General features: G+C 37.2%; 1 protein-coding gene across 5 annotated transcripts in view; it reads right to left on the bottom strand.

Moving 5' to 3' along the window:
• The window catches only part of WDR7 (WD repeat domain 7), a 154,731-nt gene that overhangs the window by 104,241 nt on the left and 28,235 nt on the right, over positions 1-22,255 (bottom strand). For all 5 annotated transcript variants that reach the window (XR_009961145.1, XM_062599366.1, XM_062599367.1 and 2 more), the window contains 3 exons: positions 20,399-20,517; positions 16,114-16,237; positions 3,650-3,763 (listed from right to left, as the gene is read on the bottom strand). Coding sequence is in view for 4 of the 5 variants with exons in the window: in XM_062599366.1 (XP_062455350.1) it covers positions 3,650-3,763; positions 16,114-16,237; positions 20,399-20,517 (357 nt within the window). In the remaining variant the exon portion in view is untranslated. The remainder of the gene's footprint in view (positions 1-3,649; positions 3,764-16,113; positions 16,238-20,398; positions 20,518-22,255) is intronic.

Below are 22,255 nucleotides of genomic sequence, written 5' to 3'. Positions count from 1 at the left end.
AGTCTGGTCAGCAACGGGAGGCAAGTAATGCGCAACTGCACCTGGCGCTTCCACTGCAAAGACGCCCAGCTCCAACAGTAAGAAAGAACGAAGAGAAACCCAAGAGTAGGTCAAAACCTCAATGCATTAAAAACAAACAAAAAACAAACAAACAAAACCCCTTATGACTGTACAAAGCTTTCAGTTATCAGCTTGTTAAAATATTTTCTCCCATTAAATTGGAAGCTTTGGGGCTAGGAATTGTAATGCTCCATTGAAAAAGATTCACATATGATGTAGGAACTATATTAAAAATGAATTAAAATAGTTAGATAATACCAAAATCAGAAACTCCAAGCTGTGTGGGGAAAATAAGATTTACTCAAAATTACTGCAAATATATGCACCTCTGCACCTCCACAGTTACTATGGTGTGATGAAATACAAGATGAAACACAAACACAGTCCCTACCCATATATTCTTGAATCGTTAGGATAACACAGACACATATTTCTATTGATTAAAAGGCTATTTTAAAGTTTAGAATATGCAGTAATCTAGGGATATTTCTGACTTCTGGTTTTGCCACTTACAGGGTAACTATTGCTTAAAAAATAGTACTCGTGCTCAAAAATAAATTTGTGAATACTGAAGGAAAAGATTTAACTATTTAAACTTTAAATTTTCAAGTTGATAAAAATTTAGTAGAGTTCCTAGATTTTATTTTTCATATTACCTTCTGCATGCACACTGCTGTAATTGTGGGAACTTTCTCATCTATTCAGAATGGTAACTTTTGTACAATTCAGAAGTCAAGGATAAGAGTGTGCTTGATTGAGATTTTTTTTTTTTTTTTAAAAAAACAATACAGATAGACAGCCAGGGTATTTTTAGAGCATTCCCTTGTCTTAACTTGCTACAAGGATTTAGAGTGGGTGAACATGGCAGCGGTTTTCAAACAGCTATTTCTCTCTCTATTTAAGGGATCAGACTAGTACAAGGAGAAGGTTGACCACTATCTCTCCAGTTCACGTTCTAACAATTCATGACATTCTGCTGGAGAAAACAGACTATATCATAAACAACATTTACACAAAAAGAAACTCAAAGAAAGAGAGACAGATTTAAAAAAAAAAAAAAAAGGCAAGCAGTGTTCCTTCTTTGGCCTTTATTCGAAAAGAAGCACAACAACGCTCAGCTCTCCTAGAGAGGCCAACAGAAAAGCACGGAGCTGCAGGTGCAACGGGAAAGGCTCTTCCAGGCTCAAGACAGAGCTACCTCGATCGACTGCTTTGGCCAGGCGTATGCCAGGCTGCTACCAGCTTTACTAAAATCAGCCAACCCCGGGAATCACATCACTCCGTTAAGTTCAACACGCTCAACAAATACCAATCTCGCACAAAGCCAGCTCTGTACAAAGTCACCATACTTTATACATGCTCATAGCTACACATGTGAAGACCCAGCCTACTCATCTGTCTACCCCTCCACTCAGCACACCAGAATCTGAATTTTCTTATTAACATATGCGTTTATTTTATCATGCTTGAAACTAGGATTTTTTTGCTAACAGAATTTCTTAGACAAATAAGTAAAGTAGTCTTGTTTCTGCATTTAAAACAATTCAGAACCCCAATCTTTTAGGGTTTTGGAATTACAGATCCTTAGAATAAATTACATTTCAATTCAAATTCTCAGCTATTCTGATGCAGCAATTCACTATGCTGTATCTGAGTGTTTCCTATAAAAATATATTTGTATTGCTAAAAGTTAGATGATATCTAAGAATCTAAAATTCTTAAAATTTTTCTAAACGACTCCTGCTCACGTGTTTTTAAATGCTTAATAGACACTAAAGTATTACTGAAATACTTTCCAGAAACAGGCTTCAGTGTTTTTTAGCCAGCTAATCTAAAATACTTCAATCTTTAAAAGGACTGATATAGAAGTAATCCTTTTAAAAAATTATTTGGATAAATGAAAACATTTGGAGAATCTCAAGTTTAATTGAAAAAATTCCTGTTGACTACTGCACACTAGCATTACTTTGCGCAGTTCATCAATAAATACTAGGTTTAAAAGTACTGCTATAGAAAGAAGCTGCATCATGATCTAAACTCTACTTTGTCATGTTAAAAATATGTTTTTTCTTGGGGGGGGGGGAGGTATCCAATTGTCCAGCTGTTCTTTTGCAGATAGGACTATTCTTTTTGAACAAATATATTTGGATTCAGTTAAACTAACTGTATCCAACTGTAGACTAAATATTCAGCTTTGCTCGGGACAAAGCAAAAAATGCAAATAATTTGGAACTTACTCCATTAAAGAATATCTTACCCTTGAAAAGAACATATATAATTTTGAAGGGGGAAAACACTGTCCTAGATATAACACACACTTGCTCATAATACTGCTAGCTCTTAGTAAAAATTCCTGGAAAGGAATCAAAGGTGAGTCAAGGAGAAGGAAGTGTTTCTGTAAGAAACACTGATGTAAAGGAAAGGCTGAGGAAAAAAAAAATGTATTTCAGGGTACCCAGAGTGAATTCATTAATATATTTTCACTTTTTTGAGAGTCAATCTTCTATTGATTGTTTTCTTGACAGGTTCTGCATCCTCCTCTAAACATTAAAGGCACTCCCAGGACCATACCTCCCTCTTGGCTATTTCAAGTTAGCTTGTATCCCCTCGCTTATGTTAGTACTCACCATTCCAGACAGTCTGTTCTGCCACCAACCAGGAACCCTGTCTCAGTCTCCTTCAACTAGAGACTTAACCCAAAACTACGTCTGTCATGCTAACAGATTTCTGGTCAATAGAAATAAATGGTTTTGTTTCAGATTCTCACAAAAATCTATACAATGCTCAGTGAAGTCTTTGAATCTAAAATGTAGCTCTTGTACTGTATAACCTACAGTATGCTATGCTAAAATAAATGTTTTAGTTGTTCAGATTAAGAGGGTAATGATATTGAGGATACAGATATTTCCCTTATGAAAAATAAGTGTGTGGAGGGGAGGAGTCCAGACATACGTATTTCTAATTAAATGCATATTTCTGCATGGTCCATCAATGCATGTTCTGAAGTGATAGACCAGAAATTTCGACTTTATCTGCCCATCTACAAAAATACAGAACAATGGTAAAAAGTTGTATTGGTATTATAGAACCGAAACATACTTGGGTTCTGTGCATAACCAACCAACAGCCCTTACTTGTTGAAAAAGAGAGAAAAAAAAATCTCAGTTCAGTCAGGCAGACTGCGATGGTAACATACCATTTTTTTCACTGATGTAATTCATTTAAGTAGTAATCGTAATAGTAGTAATAACTAAAAACAATTAGCCTTTACTCTTCAAGAACTGCAAGCTAAACATGCCAGTTGTAGGCAGATTCAAGAACAGAAAACACATAATGAAATATAAATAATGTTTCAGAAGTAGCACAATAACACTGCAATAGTTACAGCAAAGCAAATATTTAGTTTTAATCTAGAGCTCTGCATTTTCTTTTAACTTTTTTCTACTCTTATTTCTAATTGCACGTTTCTTCATAAGCAGCCTTAATATTTCATTTTCTCATGAAAAATATGGAAATTTAGCATGAAGTATTGTCTCCTCTGCATTACACCTCATATGTCAGAAATAACATTGATTATACTTATGCTTACCTGCTGTGATGTCATCATCAACTAGATCATGCTCTTCTTCCTGAACTTTCGCTTCTGTTCCCAACGAATCTGGGCTTGCACTACCCGTTTGAATGGCTTCTGTTGTCACTCCAGCTGGAAAACAAAGACAAGCCTGAACACCCACAGAAATCAATGATTTTGGTATATAATGTCCTTAGATAAGGAAAAGGATAAAATAACTATCTTTTAAATTCTAGATCATGCAGTACAGCTCTCTATAAAATGCAGATAAAGCAAAGGACAACTACTTTCTGATTTCCTTTAAAACTGTATGCAGACCTTTCATAAACCCATCACTGAAAAAAATCTTTTGCACACCATACATATCCTTCTTACATGTTTTCGTCCTTTTATACCACCTTGTAGCTCCATGAAAAGTACCAGACATACATCCTACACACTAGCATCCCATTAGGCACAAAATACAAAGCTGCGTAATATGTAGTGGTAGAACTTCTATTACACCTACTCCTTGCGTTTCATCTCTCTCCAAAAAGAGAAAGGACTGAGTTTCCAAGTTACGTCCAGCATAAATCAGTTCAGCTGAGTCACTCTGCTTCATCTGGGTTGTGATGCATCAGTTAATTGCTATTAGAAACTGTATTATAAACACCAAATCTTGCCCCATAATACAACGTGATTGATGTTACAATTCTCTGGTTTACACTCCACCTAACCATAATCTGTAATTATTCCCCAGACGGGCCTTACCGCAATCCAATCAAGGCACTATCAAAATAAGTGTTTTGCTAAGGGTGGAAAAGTCCAGCCTCACAAATAGTCTTACCAAAGAGATTTAGGAAAGCTAAAAGAGCAGTTTGCAGAGAAAGCCTGATAAGATTTCTTTCCTCCTAATATATCCTCTAAGTCAGCCTATACTATCAAAAATCTTATTATATGAAGGGATTGCTGCTTTACTGATTGTGGTATTAGGTTTGCAATCTACAGAGGCATTAAGTCCCCATTAAAAAAGGACCCCAGCCCTTTGTCAGCATTGACCAAATTTCAACAAGAAATTATATCTCTGTAAATGACTTTGCCTTTTGAAAGCCAGGCAGCTCTAGACTGTGGTCTGAAGAATCCAAACCACCAGCAATTGCCTGGTACAGGAAGGTGGAGAACTGCCTACTGCACTTGCTTCTTCTCCTCTTTCATTTTTAAGTTGTATTTATAAAAACACTAACATGTACTACTTCATTTTCTCAGTATTTTTCGTGTAATAAGCTACTAGTCTTCTCCAAACATATAAATTCAATTGACAAATGAAAGAAAACAGTATAATAATTAAATCACAAGGGGAGAATTTCTCTCTGAGGGTGGGCAGTGTACAAAAAATGTCTGGGAATTCAAGTCTGAAAGCCATTCACTTCTCAGCCTTCTTTGAACCGGTTTCTGAACAGTAACAGTCTCATGAATACTCACAGATTTTACTTTTTTAGTCCAACTGGTAACTAGCAAATATTCACATAAAAGTAATTACTTTTATCTTGTGATAACATAGGACTTTCTGACATAGCAATTTCTATGTAGAGGTTCTGGTGTAACCTCTATAAAGACAGTAGTATTTTTTAAAATAACTTTCTGAATTTCCTTCTTGTTATGTCAATATATGTAAAAACAGTGACAGGAAAAATCCAAGAGAAAAATATGCACACTTCGAAGATGTATTAGTATCAGAATTTTCCCCTCTGTCATGGGAAAAACCATTTGCCAAACACTCCAGTTAGTACAAGAAGTTGCTAATCTCTACAGACATAGTAGACTTGTATAACTACTTCCTAAACATCACTTCCATAATCTAAAACTATTTATTTTCTTTTTGCACTCAGGAGAAGAGCAAAGACTTTGCATGCCTTTTAAAAAGTGCATTGTGAAGCCTCTTATGGATGACAGCTTTCGTCTCAGATGGTACATTTTCTGTGGTTAAATAACCAAGTCAGTAGAATCCAAGGGTCCAGCAGTCCCCAAAAGGCAAGTTCAGGCTGGGCAAAAATTCAAAATCTTCAATTCATTTTATTTATTACATCAACTCTTTCACTGTTTTCTATCCCTGAGATGCTGAAATGAGGCTGGTCTTCCATATGGGATATGCTACACCTTTCTAGAGAATTTATCAAGAGTGGTATGCAATGGGAGGAAATAATGCCTTGCATGAGCTGTTTCTAAGTACAGTATATATAAAAAATAGCAAAGTCTATTACAAGTGTATACAATTAAACTACAAGAACAAATCTATTTAACTGAAATAATTAAACATTCCCAGAAAACCACTGAATGGATAAAACCAAAAGGAAGAAAAAGTAACAAGCACGCTAATAAGTCAGGCAATATTCCTCTCAATAAAAACCCAAGATGAAGGAATGTATATTCCTGGATGCTAGAGCTTTCTTACATAATTGACCAAGAACATCTAAGAAACAGACTTTAGAAATGAAAAGGATATAAAAGTTGACACATAAATCTACTGGAAAATTAAGCAAGATACACACATACTAGAAACTTACAGAATTGTTATAATTTACTGTTTACTGTAGCATTCTAAACTAATTATTCATTTAATATACCAAAACATTGCAGTGCAAAATTGTGCTGCTTCTCTGTGCTCTTAACTCAAACCTTGTAAAAGTAAGATCAACAATACATATAAATATCAAAATCTTTGGGGTCCAATCGAACTAGCCTTACTCAATGAAAACTCCTGCTTAAATCAATAGAAGTTTAATTAAGTTTTACTCAATTAATCAGGCTTTAAATAAAACTAAGAGATGTATACATCTACCAGAAAAATATTAATAAAAAATGACAGCAAATTCACTATTATAGACCGATCATATTTATTGTTTTGCAGTGATAACATGGGTTACTATTTGAAGCAGGTTAAAGATGTACAGTTTAATGATATTTGAATTTCTTTAATGTCACGCTGTTACAGTAGTCAAGATTTTCACTTAAAATGGACAATAATTTGATATAAACATTTACCTGAATGAATTGGTATTTAATGATATGGGGAGCAACAGAAGTGTCTACACTTAATTTCTGGACAAAATTTATTGAAAACAGATTTCTGCAGTGACTGACCAGCACTGCCCTGCATTCCCTGCAATCCTTATGACAGACAGCCTGCTTGCCTCACATTAATTCACTTCACACCATTTCTATCGATCCTCAGCCAGTTCCCTAGTCTCTTTGCACACACTGCTTGTCTGGCTGCCTACATCCACATCAGCACACACACACAAAGGCCAGAGCAAGATAACCTTTTGCTTTCCATTAAAGACATAGTAACCATTTTTGTATCTGCAGTAACATCACATATTTAAAAATATATCATACTTTCCACTACGAAGCATACAAATCTGCTACCAGAAGATTTTAGGTGTTCCTATTGTGCGCAGTCTGGGAAATGATTGCTTCAATATTTTCAACATTTTAGGAAAATGTTACACTAACCAATTTTTAAGTGAATATAATATTCAGCAAAGAAATTCCTTTAAGAAAAGAACTTCACTTGCAGAATTTATTTTACCCTGAAGACAGTCTTCACTCAAAAATAAGTAGGTAAAACATGAGAGTATTTTCCTTTTTGAACATCACCTGAAAATACTTCCTCATGCAAAATACACAATGGACTATGGAACATTTTAGAAGCACAGTGTATTGTGAAAAAGGAGGAATAAATAAGACTATGACAAAAATACACTGTTGCATAAGCCTATCTCAGCAGGTACAAAATGAAGCTCAGAAAGACCAACTTTTCTGCTCCTTGTGGGAACCTGAAAAATATCAACGGCCGGAACGTCTCTAATACTTTTAATTCATAACATTACTTATACATCCATTCCCATTTGATTTGCAGTCAACAGGTTGACATGCTAATTTTGGGTTTAGAAGGCCCAAATAAAACAAAGATTTATTGTTCAACCTACAAGACACTGCGAAACTAAGCTTAATCTGTTTTCTAACATGTGAACTCTAATTCATTTGATGCAGAAACTGTGTAGGCAGCTATAACAGGGCTGTTTGGAGGAGCGATAGTATAATGGGGCCAGTCTGAGGCTGGTCTCCAGCATAAGCTATTGCAGTGCTGACAGACCCAAACAGGAGAAAACACGATCTACCTGAATTTTCCCTCCTCCACCAACCCATCGTCTTGGAGGGAAAAAAAACAGCTGAAGGGAAAAAGAGCATCACAAAGCATAGTTCTGTCTAACATACTTACCTCTTTCTCCCTATGTCTCCTAAGCAAGCAAGGACATCATTCAAAATTAAATGGCTTAAAGATAATGACAGATTTATCAAGATCCACAGCTGTTAAGAAAAAACAGAACTTCATATTCTTATTTAGAATACCTTTTATTTTTACTGTACAGCTTAATGGCTGAACATTATCACTAAAGAATAGTCCAATAAACAGGCGTTAGATTTAGAAACAAATTTGCTCAAGTATTGTAGAATTTTCCCTTTCTCTTTTTTGTCAAAACCAAGTAACAAAATTGTTGCACAAAATGGGACCTTAGTTTTAAGAAAAAGCCCATGATCCTGCTGTTTATTCTTTAATAAGAAATAATATTCTTTCAGTACGACATCACAGTTGGCTACTTAGAAATAAGAATGGGATTAGATAACACAATAAATATAAAAACACAATAAATATGAAACAAACAGACCATTATAAAACAGAATGATTAAAAGGTTTCCTGTAAGATAGCAACATTTTTTTTTTTAATATACCTATGGAAAGAATTCTTCATCATGACAAAGTCTGAAATATTTTTGTTTAACACCTCTGTATTCTATGTTCTTATTCGGACTCACCTAAAGACGAAAAATATACTGTAAATGATTAATATATTTAAGCCGTCTCAGATGCTTTATTTTTTTTTCCTTTTTATTTCTACAATGAGTATTCTTCCACAAATGCTGGTAGATCTGCCTGTCAAGGGAGACCTAAAATCGCACAATTGTATAACCTTCAAATGAAGTAATCAGGCAACGAGAATAAAAGCAATCATTGCTTATGTTTTTGCTTCATTAATAGGATGATCACCTACAACTGTAAGAAAATACTGCTGTTGAAGGGCAGTACCATTTTTCTCCAAGATACCATGAATCAAAAACTTAGCAGGATTCTGTGAAGGCTCTGGGTCTCTCTGCATAATGTATTCTGAGCTGGTAAAAGTTCTGCCAATGCTCTGAATTAACTAAAAGCACAAGATCACAACAGTGAATTGCAAACCCAGAACTAACACACCTTTTCCCAGCAGGATGCTTTAGCTTGGACTCTATTACTGAAACAATCATATATCCTTTGCATGGCTTAACTCTGCCCATCATGTACCACATAGACGAGAAATAAACAGCTTTTCCTTGGCCTATAAACTGCATACCAAAATCTTCTTGGGGCTTAAATTGATGAAAACACATATCCAGCACCAACGCAGGCTGCTGCTGGTTGTGTATTTGGCTGGAAGCCACATCTGAACAGCGAGCACTGCAGCTGGCTTGAGTGCCACACGCTGACTCCCCAGCACAGACACCCCAATCCCAGAGTTCTTCCACTTTGCTTTTACAAAGCAAACATAAAGGGCACAGATGACGATTGCCAAACAATCTGACTTCTAGCACTTAAAATACACCCAAGTACAAAATCATTAACAACAATAAAGCATACAACACAAACAGATTGCCTAAACGCAGCAAACTGCTTCTTGTATTTTTACTGTTTAGATTTTCCTGTCTTTTCAGCACAAAGATATTAAAGAGATTTCTTCTTGGAAAGCTTGGCAGCTTCTCGCTCATTGATGACCTCAATGTCCAATTGTTTGATTACAGTTTTCTACACTACAGGTGAATAAAAATGCTTAATTACCTTCCAGTGTTTGTTATTGTATTTTATTATGGGACAAGCCCTGGCCCTTAGAATCTATATTCACCAAAAAAGAACTGTAAAAAGGTAAAATAAAAGTGAAGGTCAAGGATGTAGCCTCAAATGGGTACTGCAAAAATACATATGCTAGCATATTACATATATTACAGTTGTCTGTGTAGAACATCATTACTGACTTCCACAAGTTCTAACATTTGTAAGCTGCTAGTCCGAGTTTAGCATCAACAATGCCTATGAATATTAAGGAATCACTAGACAATTAGCAAAATATATTCAGCAACTGCCATCATCTACATTTAATAGGCAAAGATCAGAAAATACCAATCTTTAATCCAGAGCTGCCTATTCCTGCCCTGATATGTGACTGCTGTAACAAAATGGATGCAGTAGGAAGGAATAGATTTTAAAACTCACTTTCTTTGTAAAATAATTTCTTTTCTTTTCCAGTAGATATCCTGTCTCCCTCCTAACTTTGATTTCCGTCTCACAGATTTTTATTTTTAATAGCCCTCCACAGTTTAACATAAAATTATCTCAGTGTATTTTATTGACTCAGTGTTCAAAACAAGTATCTATTTTTTGACCACATATTTCCTTCAAGTATCTTACTGAATTAGTGCTTGAGCCCCTAATCTCACAATATGACACCTTCATGAAATAGTTGCTGAAATAAAATCTATTCAGAAAGATCAGCAAACATAAACTGGGTATAAATTATATTGTATTTCTCAAATCTATTCACATTAATAGAATACACAGAAAATAAAAAAGATTTGTAGAAGTAATATAATTAACATAACATCTCTAAAAATGATCATCGCAATAGATGGAAAGTTTATACCAATATCCGTAACATATTTCTGTTGAACTACAGATGAATTATGATTTGTGCTATATGAGTAAGAAGAAATGTCCCTATTAGAACAAAGACTACTTGGATCTTACAAATTCCACTAGAGGTATTTCCTTATGGTGTAAGTTATACAAAACACAGAAGTTCCCATAAAGGCTAGTCTCATTCGTAAATTGTTATCCTGCATTGCAGGGAAAAACTGTGTTATGATGTAGCAAGCACGACATTTGAGGAATATCCACATTAGAGCGTTTGCTCTCCATGTAACATCTATGAATGTGTTTGGAATCCTAATATTCTGTGTAAACCTGTAAGGACTAGAGAAAAATATAAAAAAGGTCACAACACATTGAATCTTATCTGCTTCACCATCTTCCTACTTTTAAAAATTCTGTTTTCCCGAAACACATATTTAATTTCTCATGAGCAAGTTGGACTATCCAGATTTGAGTAACTGCAATGCCACAAACTTCAAGAAGTTGTAGACTTCTCACTACCCAAACAAGTTCTATCTGCACTATAGATACAACTGCAGATTTCAACATGGCTTCAGCAACATTGTTAAGACCATAAGTAAACCTCTATGAGGTATCGGTTTATATTAACACGATGCATATAAGCTACATGAGTTTCTGCAAGACATAAAATAGGACAGTACATAGCTGTAGATTAGCATATTCTATTGGATTTCAAAAGTGAAAAGCTTCTTTTAAACTGCATTAGAAATGCACATTCCAGTGCTATAATGATAGTAATAGATCTACAGTGGCATGCTGTTACTCCACTAAATCTCATAACGCATTTCAAAGGCCATTCATATCAAACAACTGATTTAGACGATAAAAAATGCTGTACTACCATAGGAAGCATTAATTACGACACAAAGTGGGGCTTTAAAAAAAATTAACTGATAAACATACAAAAATAATGAAAAATGAGAAACTGTTTGACAGATCTAGAAAGAATAGCTAAAGTAAGTATTTAAAGAGTAAAGTATTTTCAAAATGAAAAGCTGCAGAATAAAATCCAAACAGCGATACAGACATCTTAATTAGTGTTTTTATTAAAAAAAACCACACACACACAGACACACACATTCAGTCCTAAAACTCTCAGTTTCTTGTCGGATTGTTAGTGAACATCCAGACCTAAACTGGTAGCATGCATGAAAATCAGTTAAAAATACAGCTAAAACAGCTTCTGCTTTTATAATGCAGATGTCGAGTAATAATCATAGAAGCATAGAATCAGTAAAGTTGGAAGGGACCTCTGGAGATCATCTAGTCCAACCTCCCTGCTCAAGCAGGGTCACCTACAGCATAGTAGACAGGGTTGCATCCAGGTGGGCCTTGAAGAGCTCCAGACAAGGAGACTCCACAACCTCTCTGCGCAACCTGGTCCAGGGCTCCATCACTCTCACAGGGAAGAAATTCCCCCTCACGGTCAGGCAGAACTTCCTGTGCTTCAATTTCTGCCTGTTGCCTCTTGTCCTGTCACACGGGACAACTGAAAAGAGTTTGTCCCCGTCCCCTTGACACCCTCCCTTCAGGTACTTGTCCACATTGATCAGATCCCCCCTCAGCCTTCCCTTCCCCAGGCGGAAGAGGCCCAGCTCTCGCAGCCGTTCCTCACAGGGCAGGTGCTCCAGCCCTCTGATCATCCTCGCAGCCCTGCGCTGGACTCTCTCCAGTAGCTCCATGTCTCTCTTGGACTGGGCAGCCCAGAACTGGACACAGTACTCGAGATGAGGCCTCCCCAGGGCTGAGTAGAGGGGCAGGATCACCTCCCTTGACCTGCTGGCAACGCTCTTCCTAATGCAGCCCAGGAGACCATTGGCCTTCCTCGCCACAAGGGCACATTGCTGGCTCATGGTCAGCTTGTCATCCACCAGCACTCCCACGTCCTTCTCTGCAGAGCTGCCCTCCAGCAGGGCAGCCCCCAGCTTGTACTGGTGCCTGGGGTTATTTCTCCCTAGGTGCAGGACCCTGCACTCGCCCTTGTTGAACCTCAGGAGGTTCCTCTCTGCCCAGCTCTCCAGCCTGGCCAGCTCTCTCTGAATGGCAGCACAGCCCTCAGGTGCGTCAGCCCCTCCTCCCAGCTTGGGATCATCAGCAAACTTGCTGAGGAGGCACTCTGTCCCCTCATCCAGGTCACTGAGGAAGAAGTTGAACAGGATGGGACCCAGTCCTGAGCCCTGGGGGACGCCACTAGCCACAGGCCTCCAGCTGGACTCCACACCACTGATGACGACCCTCTGAGCTTTGCTTTTCAGCCAGTTCTCAATCCACCTCACTCTCCACTTGCCTAACCCACACCTCCTGAGCTTGTATAGGAGGATGCTATGGGAGACAGTGCCAAAAGCCTTGCTGAAGTCAAGGTGCACAACGTCCACTGCTCTCCCCTCATCTACCCAGCCAGGCATTCTGTCATGGAAGGCTAAATAGCTAAACAATTGAAAGACAATAGCAAAACAAGACTACTGATACTTTACTAAGTATGAAGCCTTAATTATTGTTTCAGCATGTTCTGAGAAATAGATTAAGAAAAATTGTGAATTGAAGATAAAATAATTTGTATAAAGTATTTCCTAAGCTGATACATTCAGTATGTTCTATGATGTGGCACGAGCTACCATTTGGACTGTGTTTCTCAAAATGCAAAAACAAGTCATAGGAATAAAATCTGGCTAACCATTTTACAATTGCACTAACTGGAAATGTTAAGCAACACAAAGTTCTAAACTTTGTATTTTTGTTGTTCACAATACTCTCCCTTGCATCACTAACACAGGATTATCTTTTGATAATCTTTTAAGTTTGACTGTCTTTCAAGTTCCCTGAACACATTTTATCAAAAAGCTGGGAGACACTAATCTTTATGAGCAAAGACATACCACTGAGTCTGTGCACAGAATATACAAATGGTGCAAAGATTTCATCTCTGTTTCCTGGTACCACACACTTGACTCATTTAAGAGTCAACTGAATGCATATAACAAAGTATCTCATTCCAGTAGCAGACTGCTATTAATGATTACCACTTCTTTTAATTGAAGTGAACCTGTTAGTGCATTAGAGAAGCATTTGGTTATATAATTTATATAAAACTATTGTGCAGTAATAAAATGTGCTGAACACAAAATACGCTGATAATGTTTTATGTTTCTCAGTCAAGAAGTAAATTAGGGAGCAGTGCTAAAGAGACTCAAATAATATTTGTAATGAGAAGTATTAGAAATAGCAAAGGTTTGGAATTCATACAAATTAACAGCTGTTTTCAAGAATCATTGAAAAAGAGGTTCCTTTTTTGGAAACAGACCACTGGCTGAAGCAAGCAGGCATTACAGAGCAGTTTATATAAACTTCACCAACACAATTATGTCCATAACCTTGCACACAACAAGGTCATTCACTATGACTGTAGAGAAGAGAAATTAGTAATCATCAGTAGTTGCTATAGCAGCTACTCCCTAGAAAAAAAGGCAACTGTAGCTGTATTCCACAAACTGAATATAACTGACCTAACAGAAGGATCAATTAAAAAATAAATCCAAGTATATAGAATGCCACAAGTATCTATCTGTATGAATCAAGGCTCTTTGGCATGTATATGCAACATGCTATTATTTATTTCTTATGGCTTGATTGCACGTCTAACAGTGTAACAGCATCCCAGTAACAAGGCAAATGCTACATGCCTAAAGGCTGTAATTAACAGCAGCTGAGTCTTAACAACAAATTCTTAACAATACTTTAAGATGCTGCGTTCCCTGCAATATATACATTCAATTTAGATTTAATAAGATTATTACACATCTCTCAAAAAAATCAATTGGTACTTAATAGAGGTCTTTCTCTGCACAGGAACTACATTCTTGCTGGGAAAAAGTAGCTCATTTTCAGAAAAATGAGCATCTATTATTCTCACTAGAAAGCAAACATTCTCACTAATGAAAAATACAAGTTTTTACTGATTTACTATATGTGGCAGATATTTTTGGATATGATTACATAAAGGCAAGTTTCTAGATGGATAATTGAATGAAATATCTTACAATCCTGACAGATCTTCCAAGAATGTATTCTAAGAGTTTGTAAAACATCTGTGTAAATAGCAATTAATAAAATGAAAATAGCCAGTTTGGAAGAACTTACAACAGACAAAACCATGGTCAGTAACTGTGTAACAGATTTGGAGGAGAAAAGGAATATTATATTGCAAATTCCTGACTATTACTGCAAGATATACATACAAATTACAGTCAGGAGCATAATTCCTCGGTAAATATATATTTGTGTGTAATAGTTAAAATTACACAAAAGACTATTTGCTCTGAGTCATGTTAAATTCAGTTAAAACTCTTCTTTATCCATGACCCACCTGCTTCAAACGTGGTCTATCATTTAGAAATCTAAGTGGAATCATTTAGAAATCTAATCTTTTTAGGAAAAGTATTAAAAAAATCCCTATACCATTCCATTCTCAATTGGAACATTTGAATGGATAGCATTTTACTGAAGAGGGCAAGACAATATTAAAGATCACTCAAATCAGACTCAATCAAGCAAAACTTTGTTCACCTTACTGCTTTAAGATGTATTATTTTCTAATTTTTATTAGGTAATACCATTTAAGTTCTTCAAATACCACCATTCATCTAACGAAAGAGAAAAAAAGCTGACAGGGAAAAATTGCAGAACAACTGTTAAGGAAAACGGTACTTTATTCTATAATTAAATCATGTAAGTATTATTACAGAAGTATATTTGTAGCAGTTTAAGCAGTTAAGTTTAAGTTAAGCAGTTAAGATGTATGTATTCTATAAATTAATAGACAAATCAAAAGGGAACAACTCTCATTCCTACTTGTACTTCTAGTACAGCTTAAGACATCTTGGTGCAACATTGCAAGAAAGATTTCCTCTGCTGCTCTTGCGTTCTTTGTAAACCAGGTTAAGCTTCTAATACCCTAAAGCCCAGCAATTTTTAATTTTAAATTTTTATTAATTTGCTGAAAGACGAGAAAATGCTCTTCATTTCAATATCAAGGGAATTCACCATGATCTCGTTTTCACCTAACTAAACAGCATCGTAAATTATTGCTTAATGAACCCTCAGTGAACTATGCTACAATCTTTGCCCAGTATCTCCTTGCAGCACTTGGTATTCACTGTTTTTGAATACTCATTGGCCAGGAGTCACATCAAGGGTTTAACTGGCACTGGTAGACAGATTCTGCACGAATCCTCGTTAATGCCTTTCAGAATCCTTTTGGTCAAAGGATAAATTATAGAAACTGTTATAATGTTAACTATACACTCTATGAAAAAGGACTTCCATCTCTTACTGCTAGAGGCTTGTAATTTTATCAGCTCCTTAGAAAAGTCTTTTCACACTAGGTTTCTTCCCTGAAACCTCCAAACAAGGCTAGCCCCTACAGAGAAGCTATAGTGTTCCCAAATGACACCACATTACCAGTGACACATACTGAAATGTTCTATTTACCTAATTAAAATTAATGATCTTAAAAGATTCCATAGTTGTGAAATTGCTGTTAAAACTTCAAGAAACTTTTATATAAAAAAACAAGTATTCCAAAACATTTTCCCCTTAGGTTTGCAGTGCTGTTCATATTGTTGCTTATGAAGTTCTTTTTATCTAATAACCAAATAATTTTCATATTAAACACAGAATTACTTACGTGATATAACACTGTCGATATATTGTGGTAAATATGGAGCCCATGCATCAATCGTTTCTTTCCGACCCGCCTGTTCAATTCTTCTCAGTTCTGCTAACAGCAAGGCCTGGGCAGCTTCTCTTACCTATGAGGTCAACCAGAGGGTCATACAAACTCAAACCTTATTAATATGTTTTAAATATAATTTAAAACCAAGAAAAAGTAACATTTAAAAAACTTACACGGAAACATGAGTTAAGATTTTCGATTACATTTTCTAACACCCCTATTTTAAATATAGGGGCAAAACAAAAATCAATACGACATGCCCGAACTATCATGACTCTCAATCGAGGACAGAGCATAGATATGCTGCCCTATTAAAAACCAGAAGGTGAACTTCACAATTGAGTCCCCTTGCACAAAAGCACTGCATAAACCAAAAAGGCATTCTACCTTTTGCTGGCCTTTGCTCACGTGCCCTTCTCAGGGCAGAAAGTCAGATCAACATAGGCTGCTTGCCCTGCCATCAGGTGAACAGTAACAGAAGTTGCTCACTCTCAGAAATAAGGTGACTCACAACTTAACTCCATGTTTGCAGTATAAAGTTCAACTCACATAAGTAAAACAGCTATCACTTTTCATAAAACAGAAGGTCTGATCAACAGATTAGATAGAAAGAATATCACAATTTAGTTTTCTAGAAGCCATCTTTGTGATCATCCTTCTCTACTACGTTTCCAAAATCAAAGATAAACAATGCTTAAATAATTTTTCCAAATGTCAAGAATGCTGGAATGTAGCAGCAAGACAAAACTCACTTAATTTTCACATGGAAGATTTGGCAACAAAAAACAAAAGAAAAACATATATAAAGTTTTTCCAAAGTTTAAGGGAACTTTGGGCTGTTTGCACCAAGAAATACAAAATACTGTCTTGCATTATTTGTCCTTATTATTTGTAACTTATTCTACCTGAAGATTACATAACACTTATAAATATACATATTAGTTTTGTCCAAAAGGATTTAACACTCAAAGAAGTTAAGCCATAGAATCATAGAATCAGTAAGGTTGGAAGGGACCTCTGGAGATCATCTAGTCCAACCTCCCTGCTCAGCAGGGTCACCTAGAGCATGGTAGACAGGGTTGCATCCAGGTGGGCCTTGAAGAGCTCCAGACAAGGAGACTCCACAACCTCTCTGCGCAACCTGGTCCAGGGCTCCGACACTCTCACAGGGAAGAAATTCCCCCGCACGGTCAGGCAGAACTGCCTGTGCTTCAATTTCTGCCCATTGACTCTTGTCCTGTCACGGGGGACAACTGAAAAGAGTTTGTCCCCGTCCACTTGACACCCTCCCTTCAGGTACTTGTACACATTGATCAGATCCCTCCTCAGTCGTCTCTCCTCCTGGCTAAACATCCCAGGACACCATTGGCTTTCCTGGCCACAACGGCACATTGCTGGCTCACGGTCAGCTTGTCATCCACCAGCACTCCCAGGTCCTTCTCTGCAGAGCTGCCCTCCAGCAGGGCAGCCCCCAGCTTGTACTGGTGCCTAGGGTTATTTCTCCCTAGGTGCAGGACCCTGCACTCGCCCTTGTTGAACCTCAGGAGGTTCCTCTCTGCCCAGCCCTCCAGCCTGGCCAGCTCTCTCTGAATGGCCGCACAGCCCTCAGGTGTGTCAGCCCCTCCTCCCAGCTTGGGATCATCAGCAAACTTGCTGAGGAGGCACTCTGTCCCCTCATCCAGGTCACTGAGGAAGAAGTTGATCAGGATGGGACCCAGTCCTGAGCCCTGGGGGATGCCACTAGCCACAGGCCTCCAACTGGACTCCACACCACTGATGATGACCCTCTGAGCTTTGCCTTTCAGCCAGTTCTCAATCCACCTTACTCTCCACTTGTTTAACTCACACCTCCTTAGCTTGCCTTGGAGGATGTTATGGGAGACAGTGCCAAAAGCCTTGCAGAAGTCAAGGTACACAACGTCCGCTGCTCTCCCCTCATCTACCCAGCCAGGCATTCCACCAGAGAAGGCTATCAGGTTGGTTAAGCAGGATTTCCGCTTGGTGAATCCATGTTGGCTGCTCCTGATCACCTTCTTTTCCTCCATGTGTCTGGAGATGACATCCAGAAGGAGCTGTTCCATCACCTTTTCAGGGACAGAGGTGAGGCTGACCGGCCTATAGTTGCCTGGGTCCTCCTTCTTGCCCTTTTCAAAGACTGGAGTGACACTGGCTTTCTTCCACCTCTCCAGTTCTCCAGGACTTTTCAAAGATGATGGAGAGTAGCCTGGCAACACCATCCACCAGCTCCCTCAATACCTGTGGGTGCATTCCATCTGGGCCCATGGATTTGTGGATGCCTAGCCTGCCCAGAAGGTCTCTAATCCTTTTCTCCTCAACCAAAGCAAAGTCTTCCCTTCTCCAGACTTTCTCCCTCACGTCCAGGCTGCAGGATTCCTGAGGGCTGCCCTTAGCAGTGAAGACTGAAGCACAGAAGGCATTCAGTAATTCTGCCTTCTCTGTACCCCTTGTCACCAGGGCCCCCGCCCCATTCAGTAGTGGGCCCACATTTTCCCTAGTTCTGCTCTGGCTACTGATGTATTTGAGGAAACCCTTCCTGTTGTCCTTGACATCCCTTGCCAGACTCAATTCCAGCTGGGCCTTAGCCTTCCTTGTCACATCTCTACATACTCTGACTGCATTCCTATAATTCTCCCAAGAAGTCACTAAACCAAGGCCAAATAAAAAATGGTGGACAGAGAGGAAATATGGTCAAGAAGCAATGGGGACAAACTGAAACACAGGAAATTCCATCTGAGCATAAGGAATTTTTTTTTTATTGTAAGGGAGGTTGAACACTGGAAAAAGTTGCCCAAAGGAGTTGTTGAGACTCCATCCTTAGAGATATTCAAAACCCTCTCTCCAGAGATCCCTCTCAACCTCAACCGTTCCATGATATAAATATACTACCCTGACACTTAAAGGTAGTCAGTAACTAGACTTCCACTGCTTACAAATTTTAAATTAGTTTCAAAATAATGACACACTCAGAAAACTATCTCATTGTACATACTATCTAGCAAAAAATAAATTCTGCAAGAAGCAATTAGGTAGCAAAAAACATTCCTAATTAAGTTACAAGACTGCAAAATATCTACAGTTCGCAATCCACTTCCGCTACTCTCTTCTTACTTTGAAAGCTGCACAATCAACAGAATTTTTGCCACAACAGCATAGGTGTAGTGTTAAGGCCAACTAGTCATTTATCAAACAGTTGGGTGACAAACTATTTACTGACTACTGTACATGCACTCCAAAAAAATAAAGCAAGTCAGCAGTCTCTTGGAAAAAAAAAAGAAAAAAAGGTAGAAAAAATTTTTGAACCTAATGAGATTCTCGATGGCATCTTGAAAAATTTAATCTAATAATTTTCTTTTTAAATATGTAGAGCAACACTTCTGCTTACTACACGACACACAGAAGGTAAGAAAATTTACAGATATGATTACACTACCAACATTTTGACACAGTAACTGCAAAATTAATCAACTGTATGTGAAATAAGTAATAACTGTAGAAACTCGCATCAGGAACAAATTAGTATACTCTAAGGGAAAACGGATTCATAAAAGAAAACAGCATCAAACAGTTTTTAAAAAGTACACTCTATTTGCATAAATAGACAAAAATCCAAAAAGTAACAAAACAGATGTTCACATATTCAGATTTTGTTTGCAGCATAAGGAACATTCCCAGTTCCTCTTCTACCCCCTCCCCGCACTTCTCCCTTCCTGCACCTCCAAATAGAATACAGTGAAACAAAATTCCCAAAATCAGGGAAATGATCTTTCTAGTGTCAAATAAGAATATTCACAGTTGCTCCTGTAGAACAAAGATGACATCCAGTGGCCAATTAGGTAAATCACAGATGTACATTATTACCACAGAATTGGTGAGGTTGGAAAGGACCTCTAGAGACTACCGATGTCCAGGCCCCCTTCTCAAAGCAGGGTGAACCACAGCAGGTTACTCAAGGCTGCGTCCAGTGCAGTTTTGAGCGACGGAGATACCACAATCTCTCTGGACAACCTGCTCCGTTGTTTGGCCACTCAAACCTCAACTTTGGGTGGTCCTCAGCTTTCGTTCCCCAATGAAATGCAATGTACTAGTTTAAACCAAAGACTCTAACATTGAAAAAGGTAGACTGAGATTTGAAAACATACTGTTTTACACCTTTAAAGTATAGCCTTAACCATAAACAGAAAAAAAGTGAATAATACAAAAGTACTACTAAAATCACCTCCAAGCATCGATCCTGCCACCTGCGAGCTAGCATCTCCAGAAGAGGAGGTCTGAATTTATCCAGTCCTAATAGGTCAGGGAGCATAACACAGTGCATAGCAGCGAGCTGGCTCCACCCTGTTAAAATACATCATAACAAGAAGATAAACATAATAAGCACTGAAGCAATTTTAAGTTTAAAATACCATCAAAGAAATTTTCACTGGCCACTAGGGGAGAAGAAGGGCAAGGAGAAGAAAAAAACAAAAACAAAAAACCAAACAATCCTCCCTCCTCCCCAAAAAAACCCCACACTACAGCTGTTTTCTTAAAACATTCATTTTCCAGAATTCCAGAACAAGTATTCTTTTCTTCTGCCATGGGATTGCAGGCTTCACCCTTATGAATATGCTTAACATATTAAATACAAGAAGAGTTCCTAAAAGTAGTACTATGGCTAATACTTTTAAAAGCGTAAGCCATGGTCCTCAGTTTAAGATCACTTTAGATGACCTGTTTAAACAATAATTTATATTACTTATCATGACTTTTAATGTTCTACTTTCAAGTGTGATATAATCCAGTTGCAGAAAACTGAATATATGAATCATCATTAGAAAAATTTTATGTTCAATTTTAAAAGTTATACAAAAGCACACTAGCACGTTTGCTTGTTATTCTTATCTTTCCATCTAAATCTTACTTCAACATGCTTACTTCAGATGTAGGCATACTATAACCCTGAAACTCTATGTAGTTAGAATCAGATAAGCATATCAAGTTCAAACAACATAACTTTTTAAATTCTTGTAATTTATTCCACACACAAAAAAAAATCTTTTATTATTATGCTCTATGTTGACTTGAGAAACTTAGTATTTCAGGTGAACATATAAGTCATTTTTTTAAAAAAACCGTCAGCATTACCAAGCATTAAAAACTCTGAACGTTTCAACCAGTAAACCCCTTAATTCATCGTATTATAAGAACAGAAATCTTTAGAGTCATTTTTATTACAGAAAAAATTGGGTTAAAAATTTATCCATATAAATTTTTATTTCGAGAGCTGTTTCTACTAGAGGTATATGAAAGTGGGAATTTATTGGTACATGATAAGGCTATCAAAATAGATATTAAAAGCAACTTACTAACAAATAGAAGTTGTGTGCACCCACGTGCGTGCACACGCACCAATCTTTATGAAGAAAGTCCTTCTGCCAAAAAGTTGATAAATATTGGGGGAAAGGGAGAAACCAAGAAAAGCCCCACACCACCAACCACAAAATTCATGTAGTTTAAATCCAAGCACTTTAAGTTTTCATAAGCATCAAAATTAGAATTTAAAATAACTTTTTTGTTTCTTTTCAATTTTTTTGTTTCTTTTTAAAAAGGACCATTATATGTTTACTCTTTCAGTTTGTAATGGAGACTACAAGATGTTGGTGTTCGTTCATCACAGAAGTGGAAACACTATCACATAGTCATACTAGGAGGTATGCTCAAGACTTTAAATTGATTTGAGCCTTCCTACCACAAACAGAAGTTATATCCACAATGGAAACACAGGAAATGGCACACAAAGAGAACACAAAAGCAAACACATTACAACTTCTTTCATTCATATATTACCACGTTTGTAGATAGAGGCATCCCAAAAAACACAGCACTATTTCCTAGTTAAGGGAACAGCTGATATTCTTCTGGAAGAACAAGCCCAAACTTGTTCTTATATTTGTCAGCTTAAAGGTTTACACTTTTCCTACTTGAAAAGACTGAGATTATTTGTTAAAAAAAAAAAGTTCTGAAACACACAAACCAGATCTACTCACCCTTTACCAGCATTAAAAGCAAAGTATACAAAATTAAACTCACTACC

The sequence above is a fragment of the Rhea pennata genome, chromosome Z, assembly GCF_028389875.1.
Source record: "Rhea pennata isolate bPtePen1 chromosome Z, bPtePen1.pri, whole genome shotgun sequence".
In the NCBI taxonomy this organism is placed as follows: Eukaryota; Metazoa; Chordata; class Aves; order Rheiformes; family Rheidae; genus Rhea; species Rhea pennata.
Note: the sequence above shows the minus strand (reverse complement) of the source record. Positions and strands in the feature narration are given on the sequence as shown.